General features: G+C 57.0%; 7 protein-coding genes across 7 annotated transcripts; 1 reads left to right on the top strand and 6 right to left on the bottom strand.

The window, feature by feature from the left end:
* Window positions 1-3,121: 3,121 nt before the first annotated feature.
* On the bottom strand, window positions 3,122-4,484 carry K437DRAFT_259979 (NAD(P)-binding protein). The gene is made up of 2 exons (XM_013384752.1): window positions 4,054-4,484; window positions 3,122-3,966 (listed from the first exon to the last, which is right to left on the bottom strand). Exons 1-2 carry the CDS (start codon window positions 4,330-4,332, stop codon window positions 3,196-3,198), a joined length of 1,050 nt encoding a protein of 349 aa, XP_013240206.1. The 5' UTR covers window positions 4,333-4,484; the 3' UTR covers window positions 3,122-3,195.
* A 369-nt stretch (window positions 4,485-4,853) lies between these two features.
* Window positions 4,854-5,051, top strand: K437DRAFT_215288 (DUF1903-domain-containing protein; the record flags this gene model as incomplete). The annotated part of the gene is made up of 1 exon (XM_013384753.1): window positions 4,854-5,051. A coding segment is annotated over one exon (198 nt), but the record flags the coding sequence as incomplete, so codon positions are not given.
* Window positions 5,052-5,101: 50 nt separating this feature from the next.
* Window positions 5,102-6,067, bottom strand: K437DRAFT_47714 (uncharacterized protein). Its single transcript, XM_013384754.1, has one exon. The coding sequence runs from the start codon at window positions 5,633-5,635 to the stop codon at window positions 5,141-5,143; it is 495 nt and encodes a 164-aa protein (XP_013240208.1). The 5' UTR covers window positions 5,636-6,067; the 3' UTR covers window positions 5,102-5,140.
* A 2,314-nt stretch (window positions 6,068-8,381) lies between these two features.
* K437DRAFT_276698 (putative CCT8-component of chaperonin-containing T-complex) lies at window positions 8,382-10,514 on the bottom strand. The gene is made up of 3 exons (XM_013384755.1): window positions 9,953-10,514; window positions 8,784-9,874; window positions 8,382-8,675 (listed from the first exon to the last, which is right to left on the bottom strand). Exons 1-3 carry the CDS (start codon window positions 10,380-10,382, stop codon window positions 8,487-8,489), a joined length of 1,710 nt encoding a protein of 569 aa, XP_013240209.1. The 5' UTR covers window positions 10,383-10,514; the 3' UTR covers window positions 8,382-8,486.
* A 285-nt stretch (window positions 10,515-10,799) lies between these two features.
* K437DRAFT_47891 (uncharacterized protein) lies at window positions 10,800-11,266 on the bottom strand. Its single transcript, XM_013384756.1, has one exon. It carries the CDS (start codon window positions 11,144-11,146, stop codon window positions 10,889-10,891), a length of 258 nt encoding a protein of 85 aa, XP_013240210.1. The 5' UTR covers window positions 11,147-11,266; the 3' UTR covers window positions 10,800-10,888.
* Window positions 11,267-11,876: 610 nt separating this feature from the next.
* On the bottom strand, window positions 11,877-12,625 carry K437DRAFT_47916 (uncharacterized protein). The gene is made up of 3 exons (XM_013384757.1): window positions 12,182-12,625; window positions 12,010-12,109; window positions 11,877-11,947 (listed from the first exon to the last, which is right to left on the bottom strand). The coding sequence occupies exons 1-2, from the start codon at window positions 12,475-12,477 to the stop codon at window positions 12,064-12,066; spliced, it is 342 nt and encodes a 113-aa protein (XP_013240211.1). The 5' UTR covers window positions 12,478-12,625; the 3' UTR covers window positions 11,877-11,947; window positions 12,010-12,063.
* Window positions 12,626-13,366: 741 nt separating this feature from the next.
* On the bottom strand, window positions 13,367-13,923 carry K437DRAFT_47897 (uncharacterized protein). The gene has a single exon (XM_013384758.1). It carries the CDS (start codon window positions 13,879-13,881, stop codon window positions 13,558-13,560), a length of 324 nt encoding a protein of 107 aa, XP_013240212.1. The 5' UTR covers window positions 13,882-13,923; the 3' UTR covers window positions 13,367-13,557.
* Between the last annotated feature and the right edge of the window lie 6 nt (window positions 13,924-13,929).

Consider the following 13,929-nt stretch of genomic DNA (forward strand, 5'->3'; position numbering starts at 1 on the left):
GCCTCAGGATTGGGCGACGGAACCGGCACCCGCACCGGCAGGCGGAACAAGTCTGATCGGACGACGGCAACGACCGCTGCTGCAGCGACGAGCCGGCGAAAGCACTCTCACGCGAATAGCAAAGGGACGCCGCACACCAATGCGGACGCAGAATCTACATGCTCCTCGTCCTCTACCGCTTCAGGACACTCACACAGGTCGACCGGCTCACGCGCATCAGTCGCTTCGAACACCACTGCCGCTTTTCTCTCGCTGAACCCGCACATTGCGCTCGCGAAGCCACGCGAGCCAAGCAGCCACAGCTCGAGTGTCGCAATTACCAGTGCCACCAGCGCCGCGGGGGGCGCCTTCAATGGCATGCGTGCGTACCCGCTCGCGTCCGAGGTAGGGCGCACGCGCCGGGGGATGTACACGCTGAAGTTAGGCAGCGGGGCAGCTGGCCCAGGCACTGGATCAGCCGTGGGGGCGGCCAAGGTGCTGACGAGGATTCAGAACGGCAGTACAGCAGGGCTCGGGCGACTGTCGGACGCCAAAGCCCTCGATGAGACTGATAAGAAGCGCAGGCCCTCAGGCTCGGCTGCTGCCGCTGCCGCAAATGGAGCCAAGAGGCGGCAGAGCAGCACGAACAACCTCGGTGCGTGCGGATTCATAGCACCGATGGTAGAGGGCTCGCCCGCACAATCGCCGCTCGGTTCGCCCTTCAGCACGACATTTTCATCATCAGCGCATCCATCAGCTATTGTGGGGCAGAATACAGCAGCAGGTGCCCAAAGCTCGGCACGCACAGAAGCGATGCGCGTCGCCACGAGACGTTCAAACGCTGCCCTGCACCCGATGTATGCTGCGGCTGCAAGCGCGAAGAAGCAGCATCAGTTTCAGCAACAGCAACAGAGCCAGAACCCTTCGCCTGATATACCGACTTGCGAAGAAGCAGCGGGTACGAAGGTAGACTTGCTCTTGACGACGGCTATCGCGCCACCTAGATCCATCGTAGCTGTGCTGCCTCACTCATCAGCAGCGGTATCACCCGCCGTGCCTGCCACCCTTTCATCATCATCGATGTCTCCGGTTGCATCACCTCGGGCGCTATCTTCGCCCGCCAACAGCACCGCGAGCAGCAGCCTGGTGACCAGCGGCAGCAGCGTCACACAGACGGCGCGCACCACCGTGCTGTCGCCGGGCGTGAGCTTCCACGTCGGCGTGGGCTGTTCTGCTGCGTCCGGCACCGTCTCTGGCAGTGAGCAAGAGAAGCCGCATACTGTCGCTGGTGGTCAGCGCCCAGCAGGCACCGCGGGTCTTGCACTGCCCGAGGGACGGCCCTCGCCAGCTAGCGCAAACGTTAACTCTACTTTCGCGGAAAGCACTCCATTGATGTCCGCTATGCCACTCCTCATCAGCCCTGGCGTTCCACGCGCTATCGACCGCTCGGCTAGCAGCAGCGGCGCTGGCCCTAGCCGCCCAGATTTCGTCAGTGCACATGCTCCGCCTCCTGTTGGCATGGGTGATGCAGCGCAGGGAAGACTATCAGTTTTGGCGCCTGCAGAGCCGCTCAGATGCCAGAGCGCTAATGGGACTGCCGCAGCTCACCTGCATGCAGATGCTGTCACCGGCCCCTCCACGACCGCTAAAAGCAAAGCAAAGGAACTCGACGTTTCTGCCGTCGCATCCGAAAAGGAAGCAAACACCGGAACGATGAAACGACGTCCGCTCTTGCGTCAGATCTCCTCTGCGCTCTCTGGCACCAATCTGCTCGGTGAACCTATTACACAGAGCTCTTCTTCGCGTTCAATGATCGCGAGCTCGGAGACGATGACGGCATCTTCGGCTGTTGCCGAATCTCGAGCACAGGGGGGGCTATCGGGCTTGGCGTCGCCCCCAACGCTACCACTGATTCAACATCATCTACCATCTCTTGACGGAGCGACACTCGCCGAAGCGCGCAACACCACCAGCGGTTCCGGAACGCGGCGCCCACCGGCCGAGGAACCCATGTCAGAAGAGGACCAACTTGCGCTCGATGCTGCTATCGCCGCCGCCCTAGCCGAGGCAGATCTGTCTTCTTCCTCGCCTCCGCTGACTCCGTCGCCAGCATTGGCGGCTTCTGCGGCGGACGCAAAGGGGCAAAGCAGAGGAAAGGAGAAAGGTTTACCCCCAATGCCTACGGCAGTGGGCGCGCCGACTGTCGTCAATGGACACGTGTATGTCGCCCATCCTGGTGTCAGACAAGATTCTTTCAGCAACGGCAACAGTCGCGGAAAGGGAAGCAGTGCCCATGCTCATGGCCATCAGCATGGACAAGGCGCTTTACATAGGCACAGACAGGGTCGGCCGTCCACAGCGCGCAGTCGGCCCTCGGTTGAGGCGAGCGCGATAAGTTCCAGTGACTCGTCAAACAACGACAAGAAACTCGCAGGTGATGCCGCGCAGCTGCAGACACTGCTCTGGAATGAGATCGCGAATGCAGGCGGAGGTGGCAGCGGTGGCGGTGGAATCGGCTTTGGCATTGGCAAGCTGGGGAGGCGCAAGCACAGCAGCAGCGGAGCAGCAGCTGTAGTCCCCGCGGCCTATGTGGAGCCGTCGCTATCTGACACCGGCACGGACGGCTCCAGCCGGCGACCCAGCTTCGTTGTCCACGTGCAGCAGCGCTCCTTTTCGAGCGATAAGGCGAAATCCAACGCTGGCGCGAGCAGCAACGTCGCCGCTGAAGCGAAAGTGGAGAAGCGCTTCGTGGCGGTGCAGAGGGAGCTGGAGAAGGAGCGGCTGAGACAGGCGGAAGCAGAGGCTGCCCGGTACGAGGAGATCCGCAAGCGCGAAGCCAAGAAGCGTGAAGAGGCCGAGAAGAAGGTAGCAGAAGCGAAAAGACGCAAAGTGAAGCAGCAGTGGGAGATGTGGGAGGAAATCAGGCGGCGCGAGAGGGAGGCAGGCTTGCCACCGGCCGCTGTTGCGGATCGCGCGAGGTGATAAATCGCTTACCGGCATTGTAGGGCCATCCACCAACTCGATAAATTATGCGCAGTTTCATCAATCTTGCGGATACCCGAACTGTTGCGGCATCGCCAATACTTTGTAAAACATGGCCACAGGTGCATCGACCGGGCATTACGATCGTTTCAAAAGTTGCATCGTCTTTACCCATCTATTCTTCCCTTTGGTCTAGCTTCTAACACGGACGTCTACGCCAGCTGGTGTGTGCGATTAGTAACCCTGTGCATTGTCAATGACCCCCACAAATTTGCCGCTGCCGCTGAGAACGGCTTGGATGTTGTCGTTCCATCGTTGCGACAGGAGCGGTATGATCTGTTCAGGCGTGTCGGCCGTGTGCGGCGTAATGATCAGGTTCTTCTCCCCATCCTTGGCGAGCTGCCATAGCTTATGATCTTCCGGAAGGGGTTCCGGCGCAGTGACGTCGAGTCCTGCGCCGAGGATGAGATTCTTCTCGAGTGCGATGGCAAGGTCGTCGGTCTTGATCAGCTCGCCACGCGCGACATTCACGATGATCGCTTTGCGCTGCATGTTCTCGAACTGCTTCAACGTGAACAAATTTGCGGTTTCCTTCGTTGCAGCGGCAGCGAGGTAGACGATGCCAGCATGTGGGAGGTATTTGTCGAGGTTGGTGAACGAGTCGATCTTAACGTGTTTCAGGTGCTCGGGCCAGGCACCGTCGACGGACCGCCGCAGGACAGTGATGGAGCAGCTGAATGGTGCTAGCTGATCTATCAGCGAAAGCGCGATGCCGCCGGCGCCGATGACCAGCACGTTTTGGCCGAAGAGCGACTCGGCGGCAGGCGAGCCCCATGAGGAGGCGAGGACGCGTCTAGGGATGAAGCGCAGCAATGCCAGGGACAGCATCAGCGCGTGCTCTGCGACAGGTTGGGCGTAGGCGCCTTTCGCGGAGGTCCAGAGCCGGTGCTTTCCCACGTCGGACATGATCAGCTGCGAGTAGGCGTTGACGCCTGCCATGGGTAGCTGCCAGTGAGAAGACGCATGGAAGGTAAGCGCTAAGGCTGTCTTGTCTGGCCGCCATTCGGCAATGTTGTGCGTCAGAAAGCTCACCTGGATCCACTTGATGTGTTCTGTCTCCTTCAGCGTCTTCTCCAGCAGCGGCAGGTTCTTGGGGCTAGGGTCGAGCCAGATAATACCGGTCGTGCGTTCCGAGATGTCATTCTCGAACGTCGCCCCGGAGCCCTGTACCCGCTCGACCGTCTTGCTGAAGTGCCCCGTGCTGCGGTTCTCTGCGGGAAGGAAAACGATAGTTCCGTCTTTTGCGGGCCGCATGTTGTCGGGAACGTGTGCTTGCTCGGCGAGCACAGCGCGGTGCTGGAAGGTGGACATGGTGGGCGGCGTGGGTGCGGCGAGCTGCGAGAAGGTTCAATGACGCCTGCGGTTGTTGAGGTGATTGGAGGCCGTCAGAAATGGCACTTTTGGGTGATGTGGTGAGGAGCGGTAGAGGATAGAAGCAGCGCGGTGGTTTCTATGACGAGACAGACTCGGACAATGTGGAAGAGGTCTAACCAGCTTCTAGATATATATAGTAGCGGGGATATCATTCTATTGTCAAACTGGGTATTGTCGCTATGTGGGCGTGGGGCTCCGTCTCCGCGTCGGCGTCGGCGTGGGGGGAGGCGCGGACCGAAGAAGATGCCGATGGTTGTCGTGGGTGTGGATGACGACAACGAAGATGCGACTCTCGACATTCGACGTTGCTCGTCAAGTCTTTACCTGACGATTCTCAACACAAATAGAGGGTTGCATGGACAGGAGCCTGGAATCGCGAGTACATCGAGTCCTTCGACAGACCGTCAAAGAAGGCCCTTCAGCCGGTCATGCCGTCAGACGCTACCGAAACAGCCGCGACGAGCGCGTGCCATGCGCACGCGTGCGCAATCCAGAGCTGCCTGCAAAAGAACACGTTCCAGCAGGACAAGTGCGAAGGCCTGATCGATGCATTGTATCGATGCTGTGCGCGCTTTTACCGCTCGCACGGCACAGATGCCAAGCAGCCCGACGCTTGTCCGAAACCGGCCGAGCTGAAGAAGAAGCTGGAGAAGAGGGGAATGAATGAGTCGTTGCAGTGAGGTAAGCTGATGTGATCGTCCATGAGTTCGACGGTAATGAGCAGTTCAATTCCCTATCTCAACCTTTATCTTCTCCTTGCCGTACGCAAAATCAAATCCGTAATTGTGCGCAAAGATTTTACTGGCGGTCTCTCAAACGACACAGCTCCCCAGCCACACTCTGCATATCGAATCAAGCCTGAGGTAGTGATTGACAGCCTGCACGCGGCATTAGCTATGACATACAGCTCCCCGCCCCACTCATACGCCACAAGCCGAGAACGAGCGCACAGTTGAATGTTCAGTCGGTCTCTGCACCCTCTGTCTGTGAAGGCAGGCTGCCACTTCGTTGGATCGAACTGGTGCTCTAGCAGCGCTCTCCTTTGAGTACCCTTGCGACAAACAGTATGAAGCAGACACGTCAAGAGAATCGTTTCAAGAGGTAAACTGCAAAATGCGGTGAAAGTCATCTTGTGCAGCGAAGTGGTGGGCGAGTGGAACAGCAAGTTGTTGCGCAAACTGCTTACATCGCTTGCGTCGGCCGCGGTTCGCGCGAAGGACCATTCCCACGAACATGACATGCATGTCAGTCATTTTGTTCTCTCGCAGCACGAGGTAAACACGCCCTCATTTGGGAACCAGCGCAAGATACATAGATAATTAATCGGCCCATCAATGTCCTACGAAGAAATGGAAGTGCAGACGATGAAAATGGTGCGCGCCCATCTCGGGCATCATCGGAATCCTTACCCGTGCATGGGCGCAAGCATGGCCGTTTGGTATTCTGGATTTCCACTTTTTCCGATCGGGCCGTTGTACTCTGATAAGAAGAGCACACGAGATCAGCAACTCAATAACATTTGCTTCGGAACGAAAGAGAGAGGGGCGAATCCGGCAGGCTCACCGAGCGCAGATCCCCGAGGAGACTGCCGTGGCTATCCGAAATCAATTTGGGCATATACTTGGCAGCAGCCCAGACGAATGCGATGCTGCTCGTCCTGCTAGCGCTGCCGCTGTACGCGGCCCATACTTCTGTGTCGGTGAATCTAGGAAAGCGTAGATCGAACAGCAGCAATGAATGACAGTATCGTGTCACGATTGCACATAGACGACGAGTGTGAGCGCAGACTCATGCACTGAAACATTCCCACGCTCTTTCCCTTTCCGTACACCATGGAATAGGGGCCTCCGGGTAGACTGGATCATGGCCTGCGCGACAAGCAGTTACGGCTGGTTCTCTAGTTGTTCAGCTGCTGCAACCAGATCTGGTCAGATCGCCCTGAGTGACCCGGGGCACTTTTTGAGCAGGTGTGGGTGTCCATCGCGCCCTTTTGATGTCTTGGTAGATGAAGGAGGATGAAAAGGACGAAGACGAAGAAGATCGCATGCTGCCCTTGTTGCCACCCTGCTCTACTCTTGGGGACTAGTGACAGCAGGAGAGGAAGATGGAGTGGAGTGGTGGTGGCTGCCTTATTAGCCTTGCACATCGGCTTCTTCCACATCATCACCTTGGCCTTAATACTGCGAGCCTCCAGGAACTCCGTTTCCTTGAAGAGAACGAGATCGCTGCGCCGCTGTACACCGCGCGCATGGTGGGGTGCGCAGAGACGGAGCGCGTAGGCACAGGCCTGGCCGTCTATGTCTTGAATGTCTCCGCAGCCATGAGGTGGCAAAAAAAGAGTAGGAGAGCCCCCTTGAATAGCGCGCTAGTGATGAACCTCATGCTGCAAGATGTTATCTGGTGGCTAGTAGAAGAAAAATGGTTTATGACGGATATAGGTTAGATCTCAAGGCTGCTGGTGTGACAACAGAATTGATCGGCTGCTTTCAAAGGCACGGCAATATATGTTGGCGATTCAGAGAGACTTGATCTTCCCGGGAATGTGCAATTTGCAAATGTCCAAGACCTGCAGAGAGTAGGAAGCGAGGTTGCTGGATGCGCGGTGACCCTGCGCCTGTATTCAAAATTCGAGAGGAGCGAGACATTGCTTGCATCTCTGCGGCTTGAACGGCATCGAAGAGAGAGAGAGAGAGAAAGGGAGTAGAAACGAGATGACCTGGCAGCTGGGAAAGAAATTCAAGAGACAGAGACGAAGACACGATACAGAACCCTATGAGGAAGGAAGGGAAAAGGGATGTCGCGATGCAGACCTCGCGTGAGTTGCAAGGTATATACTTGAAAATGATAATAGGTGCCCAACATTGCTCATTGCGGCGCCTGGTCGGGCGTCGATGTGACGAGATGTTGGCCGACCCCCCCCCCCCTCTTCCTCCCGCCTATCGATCGATTCGACTGCAGTAAACAACAAGCAGTAGTGGCGTCGGTTGAGATGTCCCAGCAAGGATGTCGCTACATTCCAAATGCGTTCGCCTCTGCAAATGGGATGAACCGGCCGAGCAGAGTGGATACATTTGTAGGATGAATGGCGATCAAAAATGTCGGAGCCTCGGTGCTCTCAGATGGGCACTGGAACAGTGTGAGAGTTCACAAGTCAAGGCCCAAAACGGAGGGGGATCACGCATCCAGGAACCGCTTGCTCCGGGTTTCCCGGAAGTTATCTGAGATCTCTAAGAAAGATAGCATCAGTGTTATGCTCTTGAGCTATGAGCTCTGCTGATGACACGTCGATCACACACATACAAAGGACACATCGGCAGATGAGGGCGCCTCATGTTCATGCCAGATGACGGCACTCGCTTCAGCTATGTTCCCAGACAGGACGCAGCCTGCCAAGCTGCGGTAATCAGCTCGGAATGATGCAGCATCGCAACCCTCTCCCCCCCTTTCCGCGGGTCCCCCATAGATTGAGCGACATGGCCATATCTCTTGAAAGAGTCAGCTACCACACGCCACAATCTGGTTAAAACAGAAATGAATCTGCCGCAGGGCACCGGCGCTGGGTCGGGCTGAACGGAGCTGGGCTTGCTTGGCATCCATTGGGGCTGCATGCGCCATACATTCTCTGCGTGCTGAAGAGGTGAATCGATTCAATTTCAAGGGGCCAACCGCCGATAAGCGACGGTCTGATTATGCATCGATCGATAGAGGGTTGCATGTACGGAGCACTCGCAATGCCTGTCTGATCATACGCAACGAAGCCCGCGCGTATCGGGATCGGACATCAATCGAGCAATGTTGCGAGTGCAAAGAATTGGCATGAAAGAAGTTCGTAGCATAAATTCGAAGATCGCTGGTTTAAATGCTAGGCCCAGCCGCATCCTGGTTGAAATTGAAAGGAGGCCTAGCAGGAGTCGAAACCCAGATGGGAAGGGCGGCTTGCATGCGGAGAGCAGCTCATAGGGAACATGCACGAGGCATATCAGGGGGGCAGTGTTCAGTGTTGTCACATGTACATACACGATTACACTGCGCAGCACCATCATCAAAGATCAGCTTTCATCGGCTAGTCTGCACAATAGCCCACCCGCCGGCTAATCATCATCCCAGTTCGGGTTCTGCTTCGGCGCCTTGATTCCCGCCGGTTTGGCCATGATGATCGAGTCGACGTTCAGCACGTTGACCGCTGCGCCGGTAGCGTAGCGTAGCGCCCAGTACTTGGCCGACAACACATCCAGGATCTGCTTGGACGTCGCAGACACTGTGCCGTCCTCGGACTCGTCCTGAGCACAGAGGAGAACGATGGGTCAAGAGGGCCGGAAATAGGGTGTTATCAGCACCGAGCAAAGCGCAGGATGAGGCCAACGCCAAGTGCCTTCTACCTGACTCACCTCAATGTCGACACCAACTTCGGCGCCCTTGCCTTCCTTGCCCTCGTGCCGCGCGTACAAGCTGCTAACGACCTGCGTGGCGTTGAGACCTGCATTCTCCGCCAGCGTACGCGGCACGACCTCGAGCGCCTCTGCGAACTTCTTGATCGCGTGTTGGTTCAGACCGGGCGTCTTTTCGCCGAAGCGCATGATGCGCTTCGCCAGCTCCAACTCCGTTGCGCCGGCGCCGGGGACGAGGCGCGCATCCTTGGTGAGCGACTTGATCACATTGACACCATCATCAATCGCCCGTTCAACGTCATCAAGGAGGTTTGCTGTCGCGCCGCGCAGCACGACCGTCGCCATCTTCGGCTTCGACTTCCCGCCGAGCTTGCCATCCTCCTGCCGGAAGACTGTCACTCGGTCCCCACCGATCTCCGTCGTCTCCACAACGTCCACCCACCCGGCCTCCTCGGGCATCGGCGCGCCGAGCCGCGCGAGCGGCGTAGCGCCCACCAGCCGCGCCAGCCGGCGCACCTCGAACTTGCTCAGGATCTTGACGCATAGAATTTCGAACCGGTTCAAGTAGTGCAGCGCAAGCTCGCCTACCGTGCTCTGCGTGATGACAATCTTGACGCCTGAATCGGCGATCTCCTTGATGATCTTCTCCAGTTGCTTCTCTTCGCCCTGCGTGAACGCGCTGAGCTCCTTGGCATTGTGCAGCAGCACGGTACCCTTGGTTTCCGTCTGCGAAATGTCCATGCCACATGTAAAGATCGCCACCTTGCCTCCCTCGGGCACGGCGCGCACACTGCCCTCCGGCTGCCGGCCAAAGACCATCCCGCGCACGACCCGCGACTCTGACAAGGACCCGCCCATGATCTTGACGACGCGAACGTTGTCGACGTTGATGTTGGATAGGCCGCCAGTGGTCCTCACCTCTGATGCCGTCTGCTTCTCGACGGCCGTCGGGAAGACGAGCGAAACTGCCTGAGCGACAAGCGGTGCTAGAATATCCTCTTGCCCGTATTGCTTGGATGCCAGCGATGGCCGAATCGCCAATGCCAGCGACTCTACCGAGGGAGGTGAGCTGAGTGATGCAACCGAGAGAGCTGAGAGCGTAGAAGGTTGCGAAGCGTCAGAAAGTCATGGGAGCGCTCGGTTCACCATGCATAGCAAGCATCACCCACTCTCAAGTTCTTCTAGGGCCTTGTCCCTCGCCAGCTCGTAGCCCTGCAGAATTTCACTCGGGTGGAGACCCATCGTGATCAGGTACTCTGCCTTCTTGAGGAGCTCTCCAGCAAAGATGAGGACGAGGTTGGTCGCGTCTCCCATTTCGGCCTCCTGCTGCTGACTCGCCATGACCAAGAGCCTTGCTGCGGGATGGACCACCTCCAACTCGCGAATGATGGTCGCTGCATCGTTGGTGACAAAGAGCCGCTCGAGGTGGTTGATGACCATCTTGTTCCTCCCGTTTGGTCCAAAGGATGTACGCACAATTTCTGACAGTTCGTTGATGGCCTGAATGTTCCGCAGCACGGCCTCCTCAATGCCTTGAAGGTGCTTGTAACCATCTTTGAAGAGCGACGGCCCGCCCGCCTTGGGTACTTTTAATGACATCTTGCCGCTTCTGACTAGAGGCAGTCTCCTCCTCGTTTGCAATAAACTGAAGAGGTAGATCTACTCCCGGGTTGGACGCGGGTCGTATGGTAATGCAACATCCACGCCGAGGATCAATTTGTGGGACTGCAAGGATGGAGTTATTGTGTGTATCGGGGGGGGTGTTGCAGAAGATTCTGGCAGCGCGAAATCAGCTGGTGCGGCGGAAGCGACATAGTTCTATGAAGACGCACTCACCTTACGTGACCAAGCCCATTGGCGGTTGCACCGAATGTAATGGCGCAGCTCATACGTGTTCTCACTTCGCATAGAGGTACCAATCAGTATAGGCACCGCTGAGGGAACGAAGCACACAGCGCATGTGCATGCTCCTTTGTTGTGCACCATGATTATTTTTATGTGCTCTGGATTCTGCGGCCTGCGGTATCGAGATGCGCGTACGAGAGCTTGGAGATTCTAAACGTGCCGTATCTCGAGAGCCAAGCCGTCTTCAGGCCGAGCTTTGCTCAGAAATGAGAAGACCTTGATGAAACCCCTCTTCTCTGAATCGTAGTAAAAACAAAGTAATTGCCACTCCAAACCCGAGCTGAGCCGACGAAAATGATGACAGTCACTGCAAACGCAGCAGAACATACCGCCGCAGATGTCTCAGACACGGAAACCCGGGTGCAGCTGCGCTTCCATTTTCGGCGGTCGCAGGGCAGCAGCAATACCAAGCAATGGGGAGAAGGAAAGCCATGCGACCGCTGTCGCTTGAAGTGCATGGACTGCTCCCGCGGGCATGCGTGCGAAAGGTGCTTCAAAATCCAACAAAGCCTGCGCTTACGAAGATCAGAAGCATCGTCCTGGCCCCCATCTCCCGCGATGAGCAGCAAGCTTGCATTCGAAATTTCGCCAGCGAAAACGGCGAACGCAGCCCAGGCAGGATAACCTACTTCGCATTACATCAGAATTTGAGCTGGGTTCGGATTCCTCGAGCATCGAGTCGTGGTCGAGCTATACTATGGAGCCCGGGAAGTCCATTACATCCTTGAGCACGGCTGTGACGGACGAGTTGCGATCGGATATAGCGGGTTGGGTGGCTCAACAGGTCAAGGTTTCCTTCTCTCCGGCGGTTGGGCTCACAGGCGCACATGTAGGCGCGATGGTCACGCTGCTCGATTACATGACCAGCATCATATTCAACCATGCGGATAAGCTAAAGTTCGCTACCCAAGCTTTGAATCATCTCGACTTGATGCACATTCCACCTGTTCACAGACTAGTCCTAAACAAGCTCGATGCCACCAAAGCTGTCCATGATGGCAAGCTGGCTCTGATTTTCGACGATTGCCTTGCCTGCCCGGGTAGCGCACACCGCATGAAATAAAGGGCATGCCTTTGGTGATCGGGGACAACGTCTATCGAGCTCATCCTGCTGGGCTATACGTTCTGTTGCTCAACAGTCAAGGGTGATTGGGCTTTGTTCACCTCCACGGCTGGCGCGCTGATGGCTCGTTCCCACATACCATCGTGTGGCCCAGATTGTTCCAAGCGATCTCGCCATCGAAATACTGCTTGGACATCTGCATCGTATTCCAGCAAGCTTAGCACTCGCTCGGACCGAAAGGGAGGATGCTCAGCCCACCGTGGACCTAGAGGGAGCTGGAAGGCTCCGTCAGTATTTGGCCCTCGCACCATGCTACGACGGAGAGTATGGCGACCTGATGTGACAAGCGTGCGGGGTGCTTTCCGATCACGTATCAGTCGAGTTTATAGAAATCGAAACGGCACTGAAACCTCGCTTTCCCATCACCTACCCCTCATGCTGAACCAGTAACTGCGCCACGTTGTCACTGTCGACATAACACACGGACGGCCGGTCGTGAAAACGCGGCACCGGCAGACTCTCTTGCCCACCATATAAGCTGCCTGGCCGCAATTTAGCGGCCCGATCGCCGTGACGATTGGCGAGGTCCAAGCAAGCTTCTCGGCATGGGTGAACGCCTTTTCTGTGATGAAGCTCACCTGGCAGCTCCTGCAGCCGTGGTCCGAGGGGAAGGTTCGATGCGGAAGTGCTCACGCTTGTTGTGCTGGTCGCGACGACCGTCCTCATTGATACGATGCGCCCGCATTCTTGCTTCGTTGCCTTGTCCAAGTGTATCAAGCGCCTGGTCCAAGCCCTCGCCGCGCATGCGGCAGTCTTGCGCGTGACTCAGCGCGATCCGGAGAGCCTCGAGTCGTACCGCAGTCTGCTCGCATGGATAATTGCGACTCCCAATGTTCCCCTCCGTTGCTCACCGTTTGGTTCTGCGCTCCCCTCTTCTTAGCTTTCACCTGTTCGATGCCGTCGTGCTGCGGTTCTGGAAACAGAAGGGTGTCCCCATCAGCTTCGGCCAGCTATGAACGTCACTACATGGACTGTCGCTCTTTCCTGGTGAGAAGTTTGTCGGCGCGGGGATGGGGCCAGAGACGACGAACCGACAGACGTATCGGCTCCTCCAGTACACGTTCCTCTTGGCTATGATCAATGAGGAGCTTTGAAACAGATCGCTGGTTACAAACAGCCAGGTGGCTACGGGTCGGGCGCCGGACAAGTTGGCAGAGGTTACGGGCTTTCTGGAAAGACGGCCAGTCCTCCTGGAGCGATTCACTGATCAAAGTGCCCCTGTCTTGACAATCCAGTTGGACGGGCCGTCTGATGCGCATCTGTTTTCCCTTTTGGGGAGACTCGAGTGGCGCACCGAAGCCTGTGCTTTTGAACCCTCCATCAGGGACGCCAGCTTTCTCAAAGCAGAGACTGAGGCCAAGCATGGGCGATGTGCGTTCCTATTTGACCCGAAATTAGGCGCCGTACTAATGGACTCGGTCCTATGGAACAATGTCACCGTCACGATCGGTCTGGTCATCGCCACCATGCACACCTGTGATATTTCGGGCTCGGAGGCGAGGGTTTCCTACGGCTCACATCATCGACAGGCGCTGTAGCGCGATGCGAGGCTCATCATGCAGCGGTAAAGCGTTACACTAATGTGCCGCGCGTTTGGCAAGCCACTTCGCTTCATCGGTACTGTGCCCATATGTGAGTTACCCCAACTATATTTGGTTCGAAGCAAATGCGGCGCTCGACGCCATTTATGTGCTGACATGCTGTGTATTCGCCCTCAGCTTGCGCTATCAGATGGGAGATGACGGCTCAGGCCGGCTCGCTGACGGCGCGCTGCACGTGACATGCAACGTCTCGCCAGTGCTCCAAGGACTGTTTTCTTCCTGGGTGACAGGTGTGTACAAATAATGCGGATCTCAGGTGCTCTCTGGCGAGGCGAGCGGCGAGCGCATGTTGTGTGGTGGCCGCCTGGATCCCCAAGGGGAGGGGGGTAAGTCTGCTGGTGGTGGTGCTGGATATACCGTCATCCATCGACGAGCTCGAACGCTCGACAGTGCACCCATGCACAGTCACTGACACTACACACCGGATGATGGCCAACCCGAAACTCGGCGCAACCCGGCCCAGACCCATAACCCTAACGAGACTGACCGATGTGCCTCAGTGCCAGCGCCGGGTGTG

The sequence above is a fragment of the Tilletiaria anomala genome, assembly GCF_000711695.1.
Source record: "Tilletiaria anomala UBC 951 chromosome Unknown K437scaffold_153, whole genome shotgun sequence".
Lineage (NCBI taxonomy): Eukaryota > Fungi > Basidiomycota > Exobasidiomycetes > Georgefischeriales > Tilletiariaceae > Tilletiaria > Tilletiaria anomala.